Genomic DNA, 16,499 nt, shown 5'->3' with positions numbered 1-16,499 from the left:
ATTTTTGTTTATTTTAACATCCTGATCATACGATTCCTTTGCTTCTTCTTCTTCTTTTTTTTAATTATTAGCCTAAATAAGATGATGAAATTACTGTTACACAATTACTGTAACTGTGAAAGCATGTAAGCTGGCTAACTTACTTTACAACTTCCCTTACAAAAATTAACCATAGTTTTACTATTCAAATTAATTAATTAATAAATACATTTATTATGTAAAAAATTAATAAAAACAAAGAAATGGTTACTATAGTTAAACCATGGTAACTAGGGATGCAGCGATTAACCGGTTTCACAATTAACCGCGCAAAAGGGAAATACTGACATGTATGTTTACAGAGCAGAGGTCACCTTTTTAATTCCAATTGGAGAGATAGACATTTGTTTGTCTTTATTATTATTATTTTGTGCTGTATTATTGGTTACTGTGTTATTTCTGTTTCTAAAGGCAGCAATAAATAACACTTTATTATCTAAAGAGTGTCCATGTGATTTTATACAATAATTTTGTGAAATGAATAAATGCATAATAATAGTCATAATTGTGAAATCGTGATTATTTCTCAGACAATAATCGTACCAACAAAATCTATAATCGTTGCATCCGTAATGGTAACCGCGTTTCTGTTTTTGCAGCGCGTTTCTTTATTTGTTTGTGTTGTGAGCATTTGCAGCGTGTTTTTGTATTTGCTTGTGTTGCGAGTATTTGCAGCACATGTGCTGTCAAACTGATGAAGATGTTTTCTTAATTTGCTGGTGCTTTTTCTATTTGCATTTGTTTTCTGAAGTTGCAGCGCGTTGAGCTCTCTCGACCACCGTACCAAACAGTTGATGGTAGCAATTGGCTTCCATAGTATATACTATGGTCACTGGCTCCCATCAACTGTTTAGTTACATTCTTCAAAATATCTTCTTTTGGGTTCAGCTCAGCAGAAGAAAGAATTTCATACAGGTTTGGAATCACATGAAGGTGAGTAAATGATGACAGAATTTTCATTTTTGGGTGAACCATCCCTTTAGTGCTGAAAAAAAATGGGCTGCTTACGCTCTGCTTTTGCATTTAGTGTGAAGCTTACTCTTATGTTAAAAATATGATGAAATGAAATGATTAGCAATTACAAAATTACCATCAAACCACATACACTTTTTGTTGTTGACAATCTCAGGTGCTTTGATATACTGCCATTTTATTGAATTCACCCAAATGTATGCTCATTAAAATGACCTTATTTTGTTATGTACAGAAGAAAGAAACTCACACAGGTTTGGACCAATATGAGGGTGAGTAAATGATGACAGAATTTTCATTTTCGTTTAATTTGCTTTAATGAATCCCTGTATAATTAGGTTGATTGAGCATCATATTTACCACAGGCCAACCCTGAAGCTCTGCTTATGGGGCAGTCAAATATGATACATTTTGTTCAACAGTTGGATGAAGCGTAACAGAACTGAACAGAACACAGGGGTCTGGAAACAAGTTTTTAATTTGACACAGTTCTCAGACTCAGTCATGCTAGTGTAAGTTGTATTTTTCAGTATGGTACTCACGGCTACACTGTATGTTTCTGAAGGGGGCGGGGCCACATGGAAGGCATTCCAAATCTTCTAGGCCATCCAGTCGCATTTTGCTGTAGAAACTGCCATTTGAAAAAAAAAGGATTTGGTTTGAAAACCAGGATACAGGTGTGTGTGAGTCTATAAAGTTTTGGGTGCGATGTTGCATGCAATCAGTTGTGTTTGGGTTGATCACAATTATCAGCTATACAGATCAGGTTTCATAAAGGTTGTTTTGTGTGTGTGTGTATGTTTGTGAGAAAGTCTCACCCAGGGAGGCAGTTTCCGCATACTGCATTGTCTGTGTGTGTGCAGCGCTTGATTTGGTGTCTATTGAGTCTGCGGCAGTTCTGGCACAGTGCGCAAGGGTGAGAGCCCCAGTCTTCCTTAAACCACCGAACGTCACATACGCCACACACTGCTGACACACCTACACCATAACCACAGTCCTAACAGCCCACATGCACACAAACATATTCAGTAACATAATAAGTACATTGGATGTGTCAAAGTTTTCCTGAGAAGGCAGCTTTTGTAACCGAGCCCTGTTTGTAAGTCATTTAAGGTCATGTGTAAGCCTCTGGTGGCAGGAATGGGATACTACAGCATGTTTACATAATCCTCAAATTGGGGCTCTCTTTGGACATTTTTAAAATGTTATGTCTTCATATAGATTTATCATGTACATAAAACAGACCTAAGAGAGACCATCACATTTTTTAACAGAAAAAAATGGCAATTTATCATAATTTCATAGGTAAAATTACATTTAAAAATACTTATGAACAGAAGACAATTGCAATTTTCAATTTTCAAAATTGCAAATTATTTAAAAAAACAGTCACATTATCAATATTCTTCTATCTACGGTTAAATATAAATAAATATATTAAAATATATTAATATTAATTATTTGTATAAATAAATAAAATAAATATTAAAAAATAATATTAAAATATTGATAATATATCTATTAAAGCTTAGAAATTAGAAATAGAATGAAGGACTAGTTTTATCCTTAGGTTGTATGTTAAGGACTACTAACCCATCAGTCCAGCAGTTACTACAAAAATAAACATCTGCATAATCAAATGTTTAAAAATATAACAACATGCTTATATACTATCTTACAAAGTCAATCAACAGGTGTTGATGACTTTGACTGCAGGGGTTCATCTACATGCGTTTAAAAATAAGTGCCGGTTAATTGTAGGTGTTGTCTTCTTCACACAGCCACTGGGCTTCTCAAATGTTGATTAATAAAGTGAATGACTTTTCAAATGTTTGCTTTAAGGTAATCCTGAAATTTTGGATACACAGCAGGGCATTTTTCTTGCTCACTCACACTCAATCTCACTCTCTTTCTCTCACCTCTTTCAGCTCTTGGCCAGGTGGACATTGTGGGCATTTGTGGCATTGACCACTGTGGTAATACTCGTCCATCGAGCAATCCATTCCATATCTAAGAGAAGTAGAAACAAAGTGTTAAAACATATTGCATGCAAACACAATACACACAAATCCTCAATTCAAAACTATGAGGCCTGAATATAAAATAATGCATGCTGCTAAAGTTCTGTTAATTGTTAATTGGTTAACAGTAAGTTACCTTCAAATATAAAAGGGAAAATTAGCTTTAAATTATTTTTGGAAATAAAAACTATTAGTTACCATATAATTTATGGTAAAAAAAAAAAAAATATAAGGTTCTCCTACTTGGGTATGTGTTTTCTTTTATTTATGTATATATTTTTTATTTTTTTTATGTATTGTTCTGTATTAAAACAAATTAAAAAAAAAAATTTTGGGGAAAAAAAAAAAAAAAAAAAAGGTAAAAGGACATTCACAGAAGTCCCTGAATGACACTTCACATATGATTATATTTTATTTAAAAAAAAAAATCTTATTTTTGTTATCAGTAATGTACATTAGGTGTTGTGTTAAGATTGTATTACATTTTCTGTTATTTAGGTAATGTTTATTGCATTACTTTAGTCTTGTGTGTGACCCAGTGTACTGTATTGGCAATGTTTCACTTACGATGATTCATTAATATGTACCTTTCTATTGTACCTCCTGTATTATCATGGTGGCTATTAGTACTTTTTAAGGTAAAAGGCAGATTTTGATAACAATGTAGATTTTACTAAACCTGTTGATGCCTCAAAAATTTGAATTAGGTTACAAGATCATCATGCAGAGTCTTAGGTTTAATCTTTCTAATGTTTAAGTAGCCTACACAAACATTTCATACATTAGACAATCATTTCACAGTCCGTATTAATAAGTGGAACTCAGAATAACGATCTAAGAGAGTTTTAGATTAGCCTCTGTTTAAAAAAATAGAGTAGATTATTGCGCTTAATTTGCAGACCATTTTATTGTGTATAGCGAATTATCATAGAAGGAAATAGAAAAGAAAAAAAATGATGAAAATAGTTTAATGCAATATAGGTTATAGTCAGCTATTTACGCTCGTTTCAATAATAAAGATTAATGTCCATTCATTTTCATCCATTCTCGATCTGAGAACACAGAGAAACAGATCAAGCGAGAGCGCACATTGAGGTGCCATCTAATACAAAAATACCTCCGTTAAATGATCTGTTGGGAATAATCTAACTGAGGCATAAAATACAAGAAAGGTGGTCAAATTTAACTAAGTAGGGCGCACTGCTACGATTCAAAAGTAAGTTTCATCCACACTTACATTGCGGCAGGGACAATCTCAGCAGTCACTTAATTCTCTGTCCATTAAGTAACCGTCTCCTGTGGCTTTGGCTTAATTCGGTCCAGTTTAGCTCGTGGTTGAAGTTGACTGGCACATTTGGCCAGTCAACTACGTGTATATACGCGCGGGGACACACAGGTATGTCCCGACATGTTCGCGTTGCTGTGACTGAAATCCGCTGCAGCCGAAGAAGCGGAGATGCTCGAGCTCCCACGGCCACGGTCAAAGTCCATTTCATTGAGAAATACTCTTGAATAGAAATTGTGATTCCAAAGGATTTCTCACAAAGGACTGAATATGAATCTCAAATAAAACATTTTGTTTGGATAGCTTGTTTATTTATACTAATATGGCGGAGTCTTGTTCCTCCACCACAAGCAGTCGCAATATAAATGTAACGTGTAGCTATAAAACCGTAGAATTGATTAAAAAAAAGAGATTGTTTCCTCGAATAGGCTATGTTCAAGAGCTTTTCCTCGTTTTAATTACGAATTTCATGGTTAACTCGCTGCAGCAACCTCTTAAGGACACAAGGGGGCAATAATGCATTTACGTATTGACCTCCGAAGTTCACTCAAACCTTACATAACTTAATAAGACTGAAATAGCACAATTCATTTAATATTCAATTCATTTTCATATTCATTTGTAGATCATAACATTACGCCTACATTATATTGCATTCCATTATTAGACTGCATTACCCTAAGTTGAGCGCTGCAGCTCAGTGATCAGTTTTAGCCTACCAGATCAGGCCATGTTTGCTATGCCTTATTTGACCCGACTGAGAATACAAGGTATCAATTTTATTTACAATTATCAAACACATAAACTATTATGAAATTGTTAAGTGCAATTGCTAAGTGAAACGTTTTTGTTTAAGTGACTGTGGTGTGTTGATGAAAAGATCTGCAGAGACTGTTGTGTGTTCGTGTGTGTGTGTGTGTGTGTGTGTGTGTGTTTATGAGTGAGAGAGTGAGGGAGTAGGAGGGCACTGTAGCCTTGCATAGCAGTCATAGTAGTTTTGGCAAAGGAAGAAAAAACAGATAAAAACAGAAAGTGGGAGAGAGTGTATGGAGGAGTATTTTTATATTTTGTCAGGGTTATTGTGTCTGAACTGGACCAGGTCTGAACTTTTGTACGGGTTGTTTTGTCCCTTAACCGATCTTAAGCAATTCAAATTACAGATTGTCAGGGTGTTATATTAACAGAACAGTTTCACAGATAGTTGGTCATTGTTGTCCTGCTGTCGTGGACGTCCATGTGTTCACCTCATCCCTGAATCTTATCTCAGCCTGTTCCTGTCCTCTTCCACTTCACACACATCCTTATCAGAAGCGTAGACTTGCTCTGACCTCTAAAAAGACACGTGTATGTTTTGACGTCCAACTTCATATTTAAGTCTAAGACAGATGTTGTTCTAAGAAGGTGCCCCAGACAAAGTCTGTAATGATGAACTTCAGACCAATGCAAAAAATACAGTATGACTGATTAACGCAAAGAAAGTTCTTTTGTAGATATCAAACTGAAATGCTTGAATTTTAGGATCGTGTCTAAATGTGGGCCTGTCTGAGCGTATGCATCTGTGTCTGTCTGAGTGTATGAATGTGTGTGTTAGTGGGAGTTTGAAGGCCGTAGAGCAGAGCCAGACTCAGAAATAGTTCAGATAAGAAAACTTCAACCACCTGGAGAGAGAGACACCTAAAGACTTAGTTCTGCATATTAACTATATACAGTTACAAGGGCATATTAAAATATACGTAAGTGGTTTGAATATGAAAGCTAATTCATCTTTGATGACAGTAGTTGATATGGCCTCAGGGACGTCTCTGTGCACCTGCTGTTGACAGAGGAAAACTATAAAAAGTGGCATAAGAACCCCTAAAAACATCAGCTTTACTCTCAGAACTAGTCTGCCTCGATGGATTTGCCTCAGACCGACAACAGGTCTAGACATAATGAGCAAAACAATGTTAAACAAAGGAGGACCTTAAAGAAAACATACTTTTATTTTTACTAAGCATTTTACTACACATATTTATTTTGTTTTACTCAAATTACTTCCAAACCTGATTTGCTTTCTGGAACACAAAAGATGTATGAATGTGTAAAGAAAATGTGTCTTGGTATGTTTTTTTGTCTATACTTGACAGTCATACTAGACTTTTGTCCATTCTAGACTTTCATAAAATATCTTCTTTTAGTTAGTTAGTTAGTAACTTTATTTATCCCCTTGGGGAAATTTTGTTTCAGTGTCTTGTTTCAATATGCAGTTCTCACAATACAATACAAGACAATACAACATACATTTCACAGTAGGACAATACAAATCTCACAGCAATTAATCAAGAAATACTAATACTGAATGAGACCTGCTCATTTAATGAGGGGGGGGAACTCTTTCTTTCCTATCTTTCTTTTAAGAACTTCACTGCCTGTGATATGAAAGATTTTTTCCCCCTATTTTTTATAAAACACCGGTATCTTAAATTTTCTACCTGAAGGCAAAAGCTCAAACTCATTATACAGTGGGTGCCTATCTTCAGATATAATTTTCATAGCTTTACCAAGACATCTAGTCTGATAAATTTGTTTTAAACCCAACACAGGGATACCAAGTAATTTACTCGCAGTAACTGAACATACTCTTTTGTTTCACCGTAACATTCCCGAACCAGCAAATAATACAAAAGGTCAGTACACTTTCAATTAAAGAGTTATAAAACACCTTTAACAATGGAGGGCTTCCACTGAATGACACCATCTTCCTAAGGAAATATAATCTTTGCTGGCCCTTTTTGTTCACAGCGTCAGTCCATTTATCCCACCTCAATTTGTGATCTAAAGGTATTACTCTTCTACCCTCTGAATCTGCTCCCCTTTAATAATGGTCACACTCGTTGAGGACTCTTTCCTAAAATCAATACACATTTCTTTAGTTTTTGAGACATTTAACTTGAGATTTGATACATCACACCAAGAAACAAAATCATTTAAAAAGGGTCCCTGACTGTCCTCATCCCCTTTAAGGAGACTAACCAATGCAGTATCATCAGCAAATTTGATTAAATATCTCTCTGGCAAGTACTCCTACAATTGTTTGTGTACATAATAAACAGTAAGGGTGAGAGGACACAACCTTTTATTTTTTATTAAAATATTTTATGTTTTTTTATTTTATATTTTATGTTACTTTAATGCACATGCAGAAGAAAAAAAGCCATGTTGGTTTTGAACAACATGAGCGTGAGCAAGTGATGTAAGAATTGAGTGTTAATTTCTGTCACCAAATTACTAGAATGTTATCTTGTTTCACATAATGATAGTAATTCGTTTCTGATCATTAGACACAATTTTCAGCACACACTGTGAAGGGTAAGTGTCACTTAGATTTCATGAATGTGTGGGCCATTTCTTCACCATAGCAACTCACTTGAGCCTTTTAGATTACATGATATCAATAAACGTCAAAACCACTTATTTTTAACAAAAAAAGCTAATGCACTCATATAAAACCTTGGATTCTGTCATATAAATTCTAAATAAAACCTCAAATTGTCATACAATACCGTTTTGTTTAGTTTCTGTCCCAGAAACAGCTTATGAACTTCAGGTATAATTCTGCTGCAGAGAAAGTACAAACATGCTAAATTGTCTGTATCAAAATAAGGTTTTTTGAGAAATACATAAACATGACTTAGTAAAAACATGTCCAAAATTTATATCAGTTGGTCAGTGCCAGCGTTCTGCACATGTTCTGTTGTCCTTTAACCAGTGTACAGGGCTGGTTGACATTTGGAGGGCCTAGGCAAAATTCATGTCGGAGGCCCCTCACTCCCAATTAAAAGCACTTGAAACAAATATGATTCCTAACCTTTTTATTTATACAAAATTTCATTTCATTTTGTATATTTTTACTTTTTTTTTTTTTTTTACCGGTCAAAAGTTTGGACACATTACTGTTTTTAATGTTTTTGAAAGAAGTCTTTTATGCTCAGTCTGTATTTATTTGATAAACAAATTAAAAAAATTAATAATATTGTTAAATATTATTACAATTTAAAATGATGGTTTTCTATTTTACTATACTTTACTTTAAAATATAATCTATTTCTGTGATGCAAAGCTGAATTTTCATCAGTCATTACTACAGTCTTCAGTGTCACATGATCCTTCAGAAATCATTTTAATATGCTGATTCATTATCAATGTTAGAAACAGTTGTGCTACTTAATATTTATTTTACAACCTGTGATTCTTTTTCAGGATTTTTTGATGATTAAAAAGTTGTTTAAAAAAAACTTTTATAACAATATAAGTCTTTACTATCACGTTTTATAATCAATTTAACACACCCTTGGTGAATATTACTGTTTTTCTGCATTTTTTATCAAATAAATGCAGGCTTGATGAGCATAAGAGACTTCTTTCACAAACATTCAAAACAGTAATGTGTCCAACCTTTTGACCAGTGCTGTAGTGTATGTGCATATTAATCAATCTTTATCAAAGGTAATCTCTTTTGTTTGTGAAGGATGTTATTATAGTTGTGATAATATTATATAATTATTATTATTTCCCCCTCATATTTTTTATATTAATAATAATATGATATTATGCATTGTTACCTTAAATATGAAACTAGGCTATACACAAATCAAGTGGAAGTGAAAGAGATTATCACTACTAAGCAGAAAAGAAGGTCATTCTAATTCTAATAAAATATACATCTGAGGTCCTTTTTGTTTAAACATTAAAAATTTTCTAGTAGGCTGTTTGCTTTTTGACTTTGAATACAAACTTCTTTGCTTTTACTTTTGTAGCTATTTTGCTAGTCAGCTCCCGACGCGATGTCAGTCATCGTACGCGCAAATTCAAAGCGTCGCGTCTGGGCGCGTCAACGGCGCTCGCGCTCTTTTAAACCCGTAATTAACCGGTGAATGATCTGTACAGAAATGACGCTGATCGACAGAACAAGTTTATACATTGCAATCACTCCAAAATAGATGACGACAATGCACACACCTGCATTAGGAGCTGTACTTCTTTGCCTGCCTGTTTAGCCTTTTGCTTCACAGCACCTGAAGGATGTGTTCATCACGGCAAACATTCAGAAGGCGGCAACCGCTTTGAAACAGCAACATTCATTGGTATAATTGCAGGTGAGTGACAATTAAACTAAATCCAATGAACTATAATGAGGCTAGTATTTTGCTGCTGTCTTGATTGGTGGACTAGTACACTCTCAGAAAAAAAAGGTACAAAAGCTTTCACTGGGGCGGTACCTTTTCAAAAGGGACACTTTTGTACATTTTAGGTACTTATATGTACACTTTTGGTACTTATATGTATCTTTAAGGTACCAATATGGACTCTTTAGGTATAAAGGTGTGCCTTTTAAAAAGGAGCCGCCCCCGTGACAGCTTTTGTACCTTTTTTATGAGAGTGATAGGGGATGTTACGGTTATGGAAGCTCCGCTTCAAAGCCTGAGGCCCTAGGCCAGGTGTGTCAAACTCAATCCCTGGAGGGCCGGACACTGCAGAGTTTAGATTCAACCCTAATTAAACACACCTGATCCAACTAGTCTTTCAGGCTTATTTGAAAACTACATGGGAATAGTGTGTTCAAATCATGTCGGATAGATCGTATTTACGAATTGAACGCACATGAAACTCAATTCCTGGAGGGCCACAGCCCTGCAGAGTTTAGATTCAACCCTAATTAAACACACCTGATCCAACTAGTCTTTCAGGCTTATTTGAAAACTACATGGGAATAGTGTGTTCAAATCATGTCGGATAGATCGTATTTACGAATTGAACGCACATGAACGCCACCACAAATGGTGCGTTCCAAACGGGATATATCGTTCTCCGAAGGGCACTTCGGAGTGAAAACAATCATGGCCGCCATATTGAAGGGTCGTTCCAAACCGAAGTGCTCAAAACTGGCCACTTCAAAGGGCCCGTTTCGAAGGGTACAACTGATGGACACTTCGGGCTCCCATGATCCTTTGCGCAGATTCTTTGCACGATGACGGCGCCTCTGTGTGAGCACGTGATGATGACGCAGAAGGGCACTTCAAGAAACAGTTGTTTGGTCCCCTAGGGATTAGGGCATAGGGATGAGCCCTTCCGAATGGAACGCAGGGACAGTCGTTATTACGAGAGGGAAACTCTACATTTTCTTAAGCCCCGAGTTTCCGAGTTGGGGGCGTGTCAGTGAGAAAACATGTCGAGATATATGCAGCGTTTGTATTGACAGTAAATTTGTTGAAATGAATAACATGATTTTCCTGTACAATAAAATTATATGTTACATATACAAAATATGATATTATTGAATAATATAATATAATGATTCAGTTTAAATCACCTTCATAAATTGACTAAAAACAGAAAAAAAAACATGATGCACATTCTTTATTCATCATTTTGTAGATGTAGAGTTTAAAAAAAAAAAAGTTGAATTTTATGTAGAAAAGTTAAATCGCCATCTTGTTCCAACCAAAGTGACTTGAATGCACCTGACATCATAATTATGACTTGTCAAAAACACAAACTTCCCAGGAAGACTTTAATACACCATGTGTGTTGGAGCAGGGTTGGAACAAAATTCTGCAGAGCTCCGGCCCTCCAGGAATTGAGTTTGAAACCCTTGCCCTAGGCAATTGCCTGCTCTGCCTATAGATAGCGCCGGCTCTGGTTATGTAACCCAAGCTTCAGCCTGACTGGATGTTTTATTAGGCTAACCGAAAGTTAATAAAACAAGTTTGACTTGTCAAAATGAGACACTTGTGGCTAACATTTTAATAGGATGAGATGAACAGAAAGGAAAAAAACACTGATGAGCGTGAAGCTCCACGATAAAAAGTTAACTACAGCTGTGACATGACCTGATTGTGGAAATTTAGCATTTACACTAGAGATTTAATGATTCAAAACAGCTCGTGCAAGGCGAAAGATGAACAAAAAAGTAGTAAAAAAAGAATACGCTTGCAGGTGCATCACTGCTTTGTGAGGAAATAGTTTAACTCTTACTCAGAGGAGTTGCTGTACTCCAACTAAGCAACAACAAATGGCACGACATGAAAGTGTAGGTGGAGCTTATGCCATTAACTTCCACTGACCACAGAGCAGCCGGTATATAAACAGTCACTTTCCTCACCTGCTCTGACAGCTCTGACACACATGAATCAAAGCCAAAGAGGTTGTAGTGATCAGACTCTGGCACACAGGAGAAATGTCTGCTGACTTCAGAGGGGGATGAGTGATATAATATGAGCAAGTGAAACGAAAACCTTCCCTAAGCAGGAGTATAATAATGCTCTCACACACTAGATACGTGTTATGAAACACCCAGCCTCATTGATCAGTGCAGACCACATCTCACTGACAGATGTTAATCCTCGATTGTTGGCATGGCATTGACACCACAGAGAATGATAAACTTCTTGCAGCTTGTTAGGAAATGTTTCCATTTCTTTCTGTCTGCTTCTTTCTCTTTGTGGTAAAATGACTGGACTGGATTGGAATGCGTAAGTGTTTGCTTGTAAATATAAACTTGACATAATGGACAGACAAAGAGACCTAATGGTGGTTGTGTATCAAGTTAGCAAACCTAATGGTGGTTGTGTATCATTAGCAAAAGATGGCGGCGCGTTCACATGCTGCGGCTTCTCTCTTATGTGCTGTACATGTGGAAGAATTGACAATAAAGCAGACTTGACTTGACTTGACTTGAAGTGTCTTTTGTTCTTTGCTCCTATCGCCCTTAAAAAATCTTAAACGTCGCTGGGATGCCATTTTGATCAACTGTTACAAGAAGCAGAATGCACACACATTCCTAAAAATAAACATTCTTTATTGCCGTATATGGTTCCATGAAGAACCTTTAACAACTATGGAACCTTTCCATTATACAAAAGGTTCTTTATAGTGGAAACATGTTTTTCACACTAAGAACAAAATGGTTCTCTTTAGGAAGTTGAATCACAAAAACAGCTGCTCACAATCATTTCAATTTTTTTTGTCAATCACTGCACTGATAAAAACGGTTATGTGCTGAAGTAAATACTATGGAAAAACACATTTTCTACATTAAATAATTTAGGTCAGGCAAGAATAAAAAAAGAGTAAAATCCATATCAGTACTCGATCAAGCAAGTAGAAATTAAAGTTGGAGCATATAAGTATACAGGTGCATCTCAATAAATTAGAATGTCGTGGAAAAGTTCATTTATTTCAGTAATTCAACTCAAATTGTGAAACTCGTGTATTAAATAAATTCAATGCACACAGACTGAAGTAGTTTAAGTCTTTGGTTCTTTTAATTGTGATGATTTTGGCTCACATTTAACAAAAACCCACCAATTCACTATCTCAACAAATTAGAATATGGTGACATGCCAATCAGCTAATCAACTCAAAACACCTGCAAAGGTTTCCTGAGCCTTCAAAATGGTCTCTCAGTTTGGTTCACTAGGCTACACAATCATGGGGAAAATGAAAATGAAAATGAGGAAATGTCTCTTGTTAAGCCACTCCTGAACCACAGACAACGTGAGAGGTGTCTTTTTTGTTTTGTATTTCATTTGGAAACCAAGGTCCTAGAGTCTGGAGGAAGGGTGGAGAAGCTCATAGCCCAAGTTGCTTGAAGTCCGGTGTTAAGTTTCCACAGTCTGTGATGATTTGGTGTGCAATGTCATCTGGTCCATTGTGTCCATTGTGCGTTTTGAAAACCAACGTCACTGCACCCGTTTACCAAGAAATTTTGGAGCATCCTTCTGCTTTTTTGAAGATGCTGATTTCATTTTCCAGCAGGATTTGGCACCTGCCCACACTGCCAAAAGCACCAAAAGTTGGTTAAATGACCATGGTGTTGGTGTGCTTGACTGGCCAGCAAACTCACCAGACCTGAACCCCATAGAGAATCTATGGGGTATTGTCAAGAGGAAAATGAGAAACAAGAGACCAAAAAATGCAGATGAGCTGAAGGCCACTGTCAAAGAAACCTGGGCTTCCATACCACCTCAGCAGTGCCACAAACTGATCACCTCCATGCCACGCCGAATTGAGGCAGTAATTAAAGCAAAAGGAGCCCCTACCAAGTATTGAGTACATGTACAGTAAATGAACATACTTTCCAGAAGGCCAACAATTCACTAAAAATGTTTTTTTATTGGTCTTATGAAGTATTCTAATTCGTTGAGATAGTGAATTGGTGGGTTTTTGTTAAATGTGAGCCAAAATCATCACAATTAAAAGAACCAAAGACTTAAACTACTTCAGTCTGTGTGCATTGAGTTTATTTAATACACGAGTTTCACAATTTGAGTTGAATTACTGAAATGAACTTTTCCACGACATTCTAATTTATTGAGATGCACCTGTATTTTACTTGGAATTGTTTGTTATGTTTACAAGGATTTTTTGAGTATTTACACTGTTTTATGGTTGCTTTTGTTGTTAGGTTTAGTAACAGTTTTGTGACATCTGTGGTTCATTTTCTTCTCAAAATGACCCTTTACACTCAAACACTGATTGTTACCGTCATTGTGCATTGTGTACCAAGTACTGAGGTCTCTGTGTGTTATATTGTGTAGACATATTATCTTAGAAAGTGTAACAAGCTGTCTATTGCCTTGTTTACGTCGATGTTTCTAAGTGAACCATATGCTTTAATAGCATAGTTTTTTCAGTGCTACATTGTTAGAGTAAAGTTTACAAACAATGATTTAGTAAAATGCACTTGAGTATTGCAGAGTAAATGTGAAGTGATTAAGTAGAAATTACTCAACAAACTTACCAAGTTGATTTTACTTATTCTCTTTTAATTTTACATATTTAATTTTACAAACTTAGTTAAGTAGATTTGACTTAATTCTATACTTAAATTTACTTAAACATATGTGTGCAAAAAAACTTGCAAAATAAAAATTAAGTAAATTTTACTTTTTTTTTTCAGTGTAGCAGTAAAATTGTTTTAGCAGCCACGCCTTCATTTTCTATTATTTAATTCTGCCCATGTGTTTATAGCTGATCAAATACCACATATGGCTTGAATACGTCACATCTTTGCCCTTATGCTGCTTTAGGACAATCAGAGAGACATAAAAACTAATTTAAATAATTTTGGCAAAACTCTTAATGTTTAGAGCAGAAACTCGATTTAAATTATTGGATATTTACTGAATGTCCTGAAAAGATGACTTATTATGCTGAATTATGTATGCTAAGTGTTTTTATGTACAGAAATGGCTGGGTGTGATATAGAAAGAGAGAGTTTGTCTCTCTTAGGTAAATTTTGGACTGGTCCTTGGGGATGAAGAGACACCAGCAACCTCAAAACCGGCTTTATATAGACACTTATTTAAATACATATGCACATTCACTTAAGTGGTTCTCTACTGTCTGTCCGCTAGAGTTTGTAATGCAAAAGTTAATCTGACATATCAATCAAAAAGCCTTTTTTTTCACTTGTATCACTGAGCACAAAACAGACACAGACTTGAATTTGCACATGTGTGGATTAATTCATGTAGGGTATACAGTCTTGATTCTGGTGACAAACTAAGGTTCAAATAAATCTACCCATAAATATTCAAAGAAAATATTAAAGGAGTGTTCCAGGAACAGTCAAGCTCAATCAACAGTGTTTGTGGAATAATGTTGATTAACACAAAGCATCATTTAGACCTGTCCCTTGTAAAAAATAGATGTTATAGTGAGGCACCACATACAATGGAAATGAATGGGGCAAGGTTTCTTAAAAGCAGAAATGTGAAGCTTAGAGTTTTATAAAGTGCTTAATTCTGTTAAAACTTGTTTATTTGAGCTGTAACGCTGTTCTTGTTATTTTTACGATAATTTTAGAGTTTTTAGGCATTATGTTGTCATGGAATCAAAGTTGTAAAATTGTACACAATTTTACTTAGCATTTTTTTTTTAATTAAAAAAATCATGCATATTCTTAATTTCTGCATGTTTGAAACAATAAGTATTAACATTTACGGATTTGCTCTTTCACTTCCATTGTAAGTGCCTCACCGTAACCCAGATTTAAAAAAAAAATTTGAATACATTTTTGTGATAATCAACATCATGCCACATGTCAATTGAGTTTAACTTGTACTGAACCTGGAATATTCTTTTAACATAATATTAGCAGGTCTCCATAACCTTCAAAACTATTTCAAATAAATATAAGATTTTTTTTTTTTAAATCAGAGTAAATGGGCTGTACTTTGCCGTAATGTTCTGAGTATAGTTACTAAGCAACAGGTGCTGTGCACACACACACACACACACATTCAAGCGGATGTGATAGAGCAAAGGAAATAGAAAAAAATGAAAAAGCCAGGGATGGGTAGAATCCCAGAATCCCAGTTCCTATAAACAAACAAAATGTGATGATGTGATATAACTAAAACTAGCTCAGCCTCCACTGATAAACAACACAACTGAGCACTTTCCCTTCATCTTAGCAATCTCCGGCCAAACCAAAACAAAACAAAACTGAACAGCCCTCTCAACTTCCGCCCCTCACTCAGCTCCTCCCACAGCTGCTCACCAATTAATTCTGAATAAAGACACTCATTCTGAATAACCTCAAACTCTTCACTGCAGCATTCCTCGTCCAATTCAGACACCGTTTACGACAATACAGCAATGCAAATTCAATATTTTACTGCACTGCTTAAATATGTGGAAGGCTTGCGGGTTATGTAAAGTGCTTCTCTAAACTCTTGCTTCTTAATAGGGCAAAGTTCATGCCAGGAAATCATTCTACTTGTAACATATATTAAATAAATGAGACTTTGTATGTTACAGTGTTATTCATTTTGATACAACTGACAACCGGGATTAATAATGAATATTCTCACTGAGGACCACTAATATCTTATGAGCTTTGCTGCAAAGAAAATAATAAAGATCACAGTTAGTTACAGTGAATAAATGGATATTAAGAACTATCCTTTGCACACTAAAAATAACACTACTACTTGTAGTAGTACGCACAGTAATGGCCTTTTGATCAAACTGGTCCTCATGGCTGGATGTGAATGAGAAGACACCTCAGGACCTGACTGTTCAGTAAGATGTAATTATTGTCTTGATGTTTTCGTATCTTCAAGCTTTAATTAATTACTTAGAGTGGTGCCTTGCCTTTATCAAAGCAACAACAGTCCAAAAAAAAAAAAAAGAGG

General features: G+C 35.5%; 1 protein-coding gene across 1 annotated transcript in view; it reads right to left on the bottom strand.

Annotated features, from left to right (window-relative positions):
* The window catches only part of LOC107655922 (tumor necrosis factor receptor superfamily member 27-like), a 15,555-nt gene extending 11,013 nt beyond the window's left edge, over positions 1 to 4,542 (bottom strand). Inside the window, exons 1-4 of the mRNA XM_016443544.1 lie at positions 4,270 to 4,542; positions 2,931 to 3,021; positions 1,830 to 2,008; positions 1,554 to 1,642 (exon numbers count right to left, since the gene is read on the bottom strand). Of these exons, the coding sequence (XP_016299030.1) occupies positions 1,554 to 1,642; positions 1,830 to 2,008; positions 2,931 to 3,014 (352 nt within the window). The 5' untranslated portion in view covers positions 3,015 to 3,021; positions 4,270 to 4,542. The remainder of the gene's footprint in view (positions 1 to 1,553; positions 1,643 to 1,829; positions 2,009 to 2,930; positions 3,022 to 4,269) is intronic.
* Positions 4,543 to 16,499: the final 11,957 nt, after the last annotated feature.

Source organism: Sinocyclocheilus anshuiensis, unplaced genomic scaffold, assembly GCF_001515605.1.
Source record: "Sinocyclocheilus anshuiensis isolate Anshui unplaced genomic scaffold, SAMN03320099.WGS_v1.1 scaffold860, whole genome shotgun sequence".
Lineage (NCBI taxonomy): Eukaryota > Metazoa > Chordata > Actinopteri > Cypriniformes > Cyprinidae > Sinocyclocheilus > Sinocyclocheilus anshuiensis.
The sequence above is the reverse complement of the archived record's forward strand: the minus strand, read 5'-3'. Positions and strand labels throughout refer to the sequence as shown.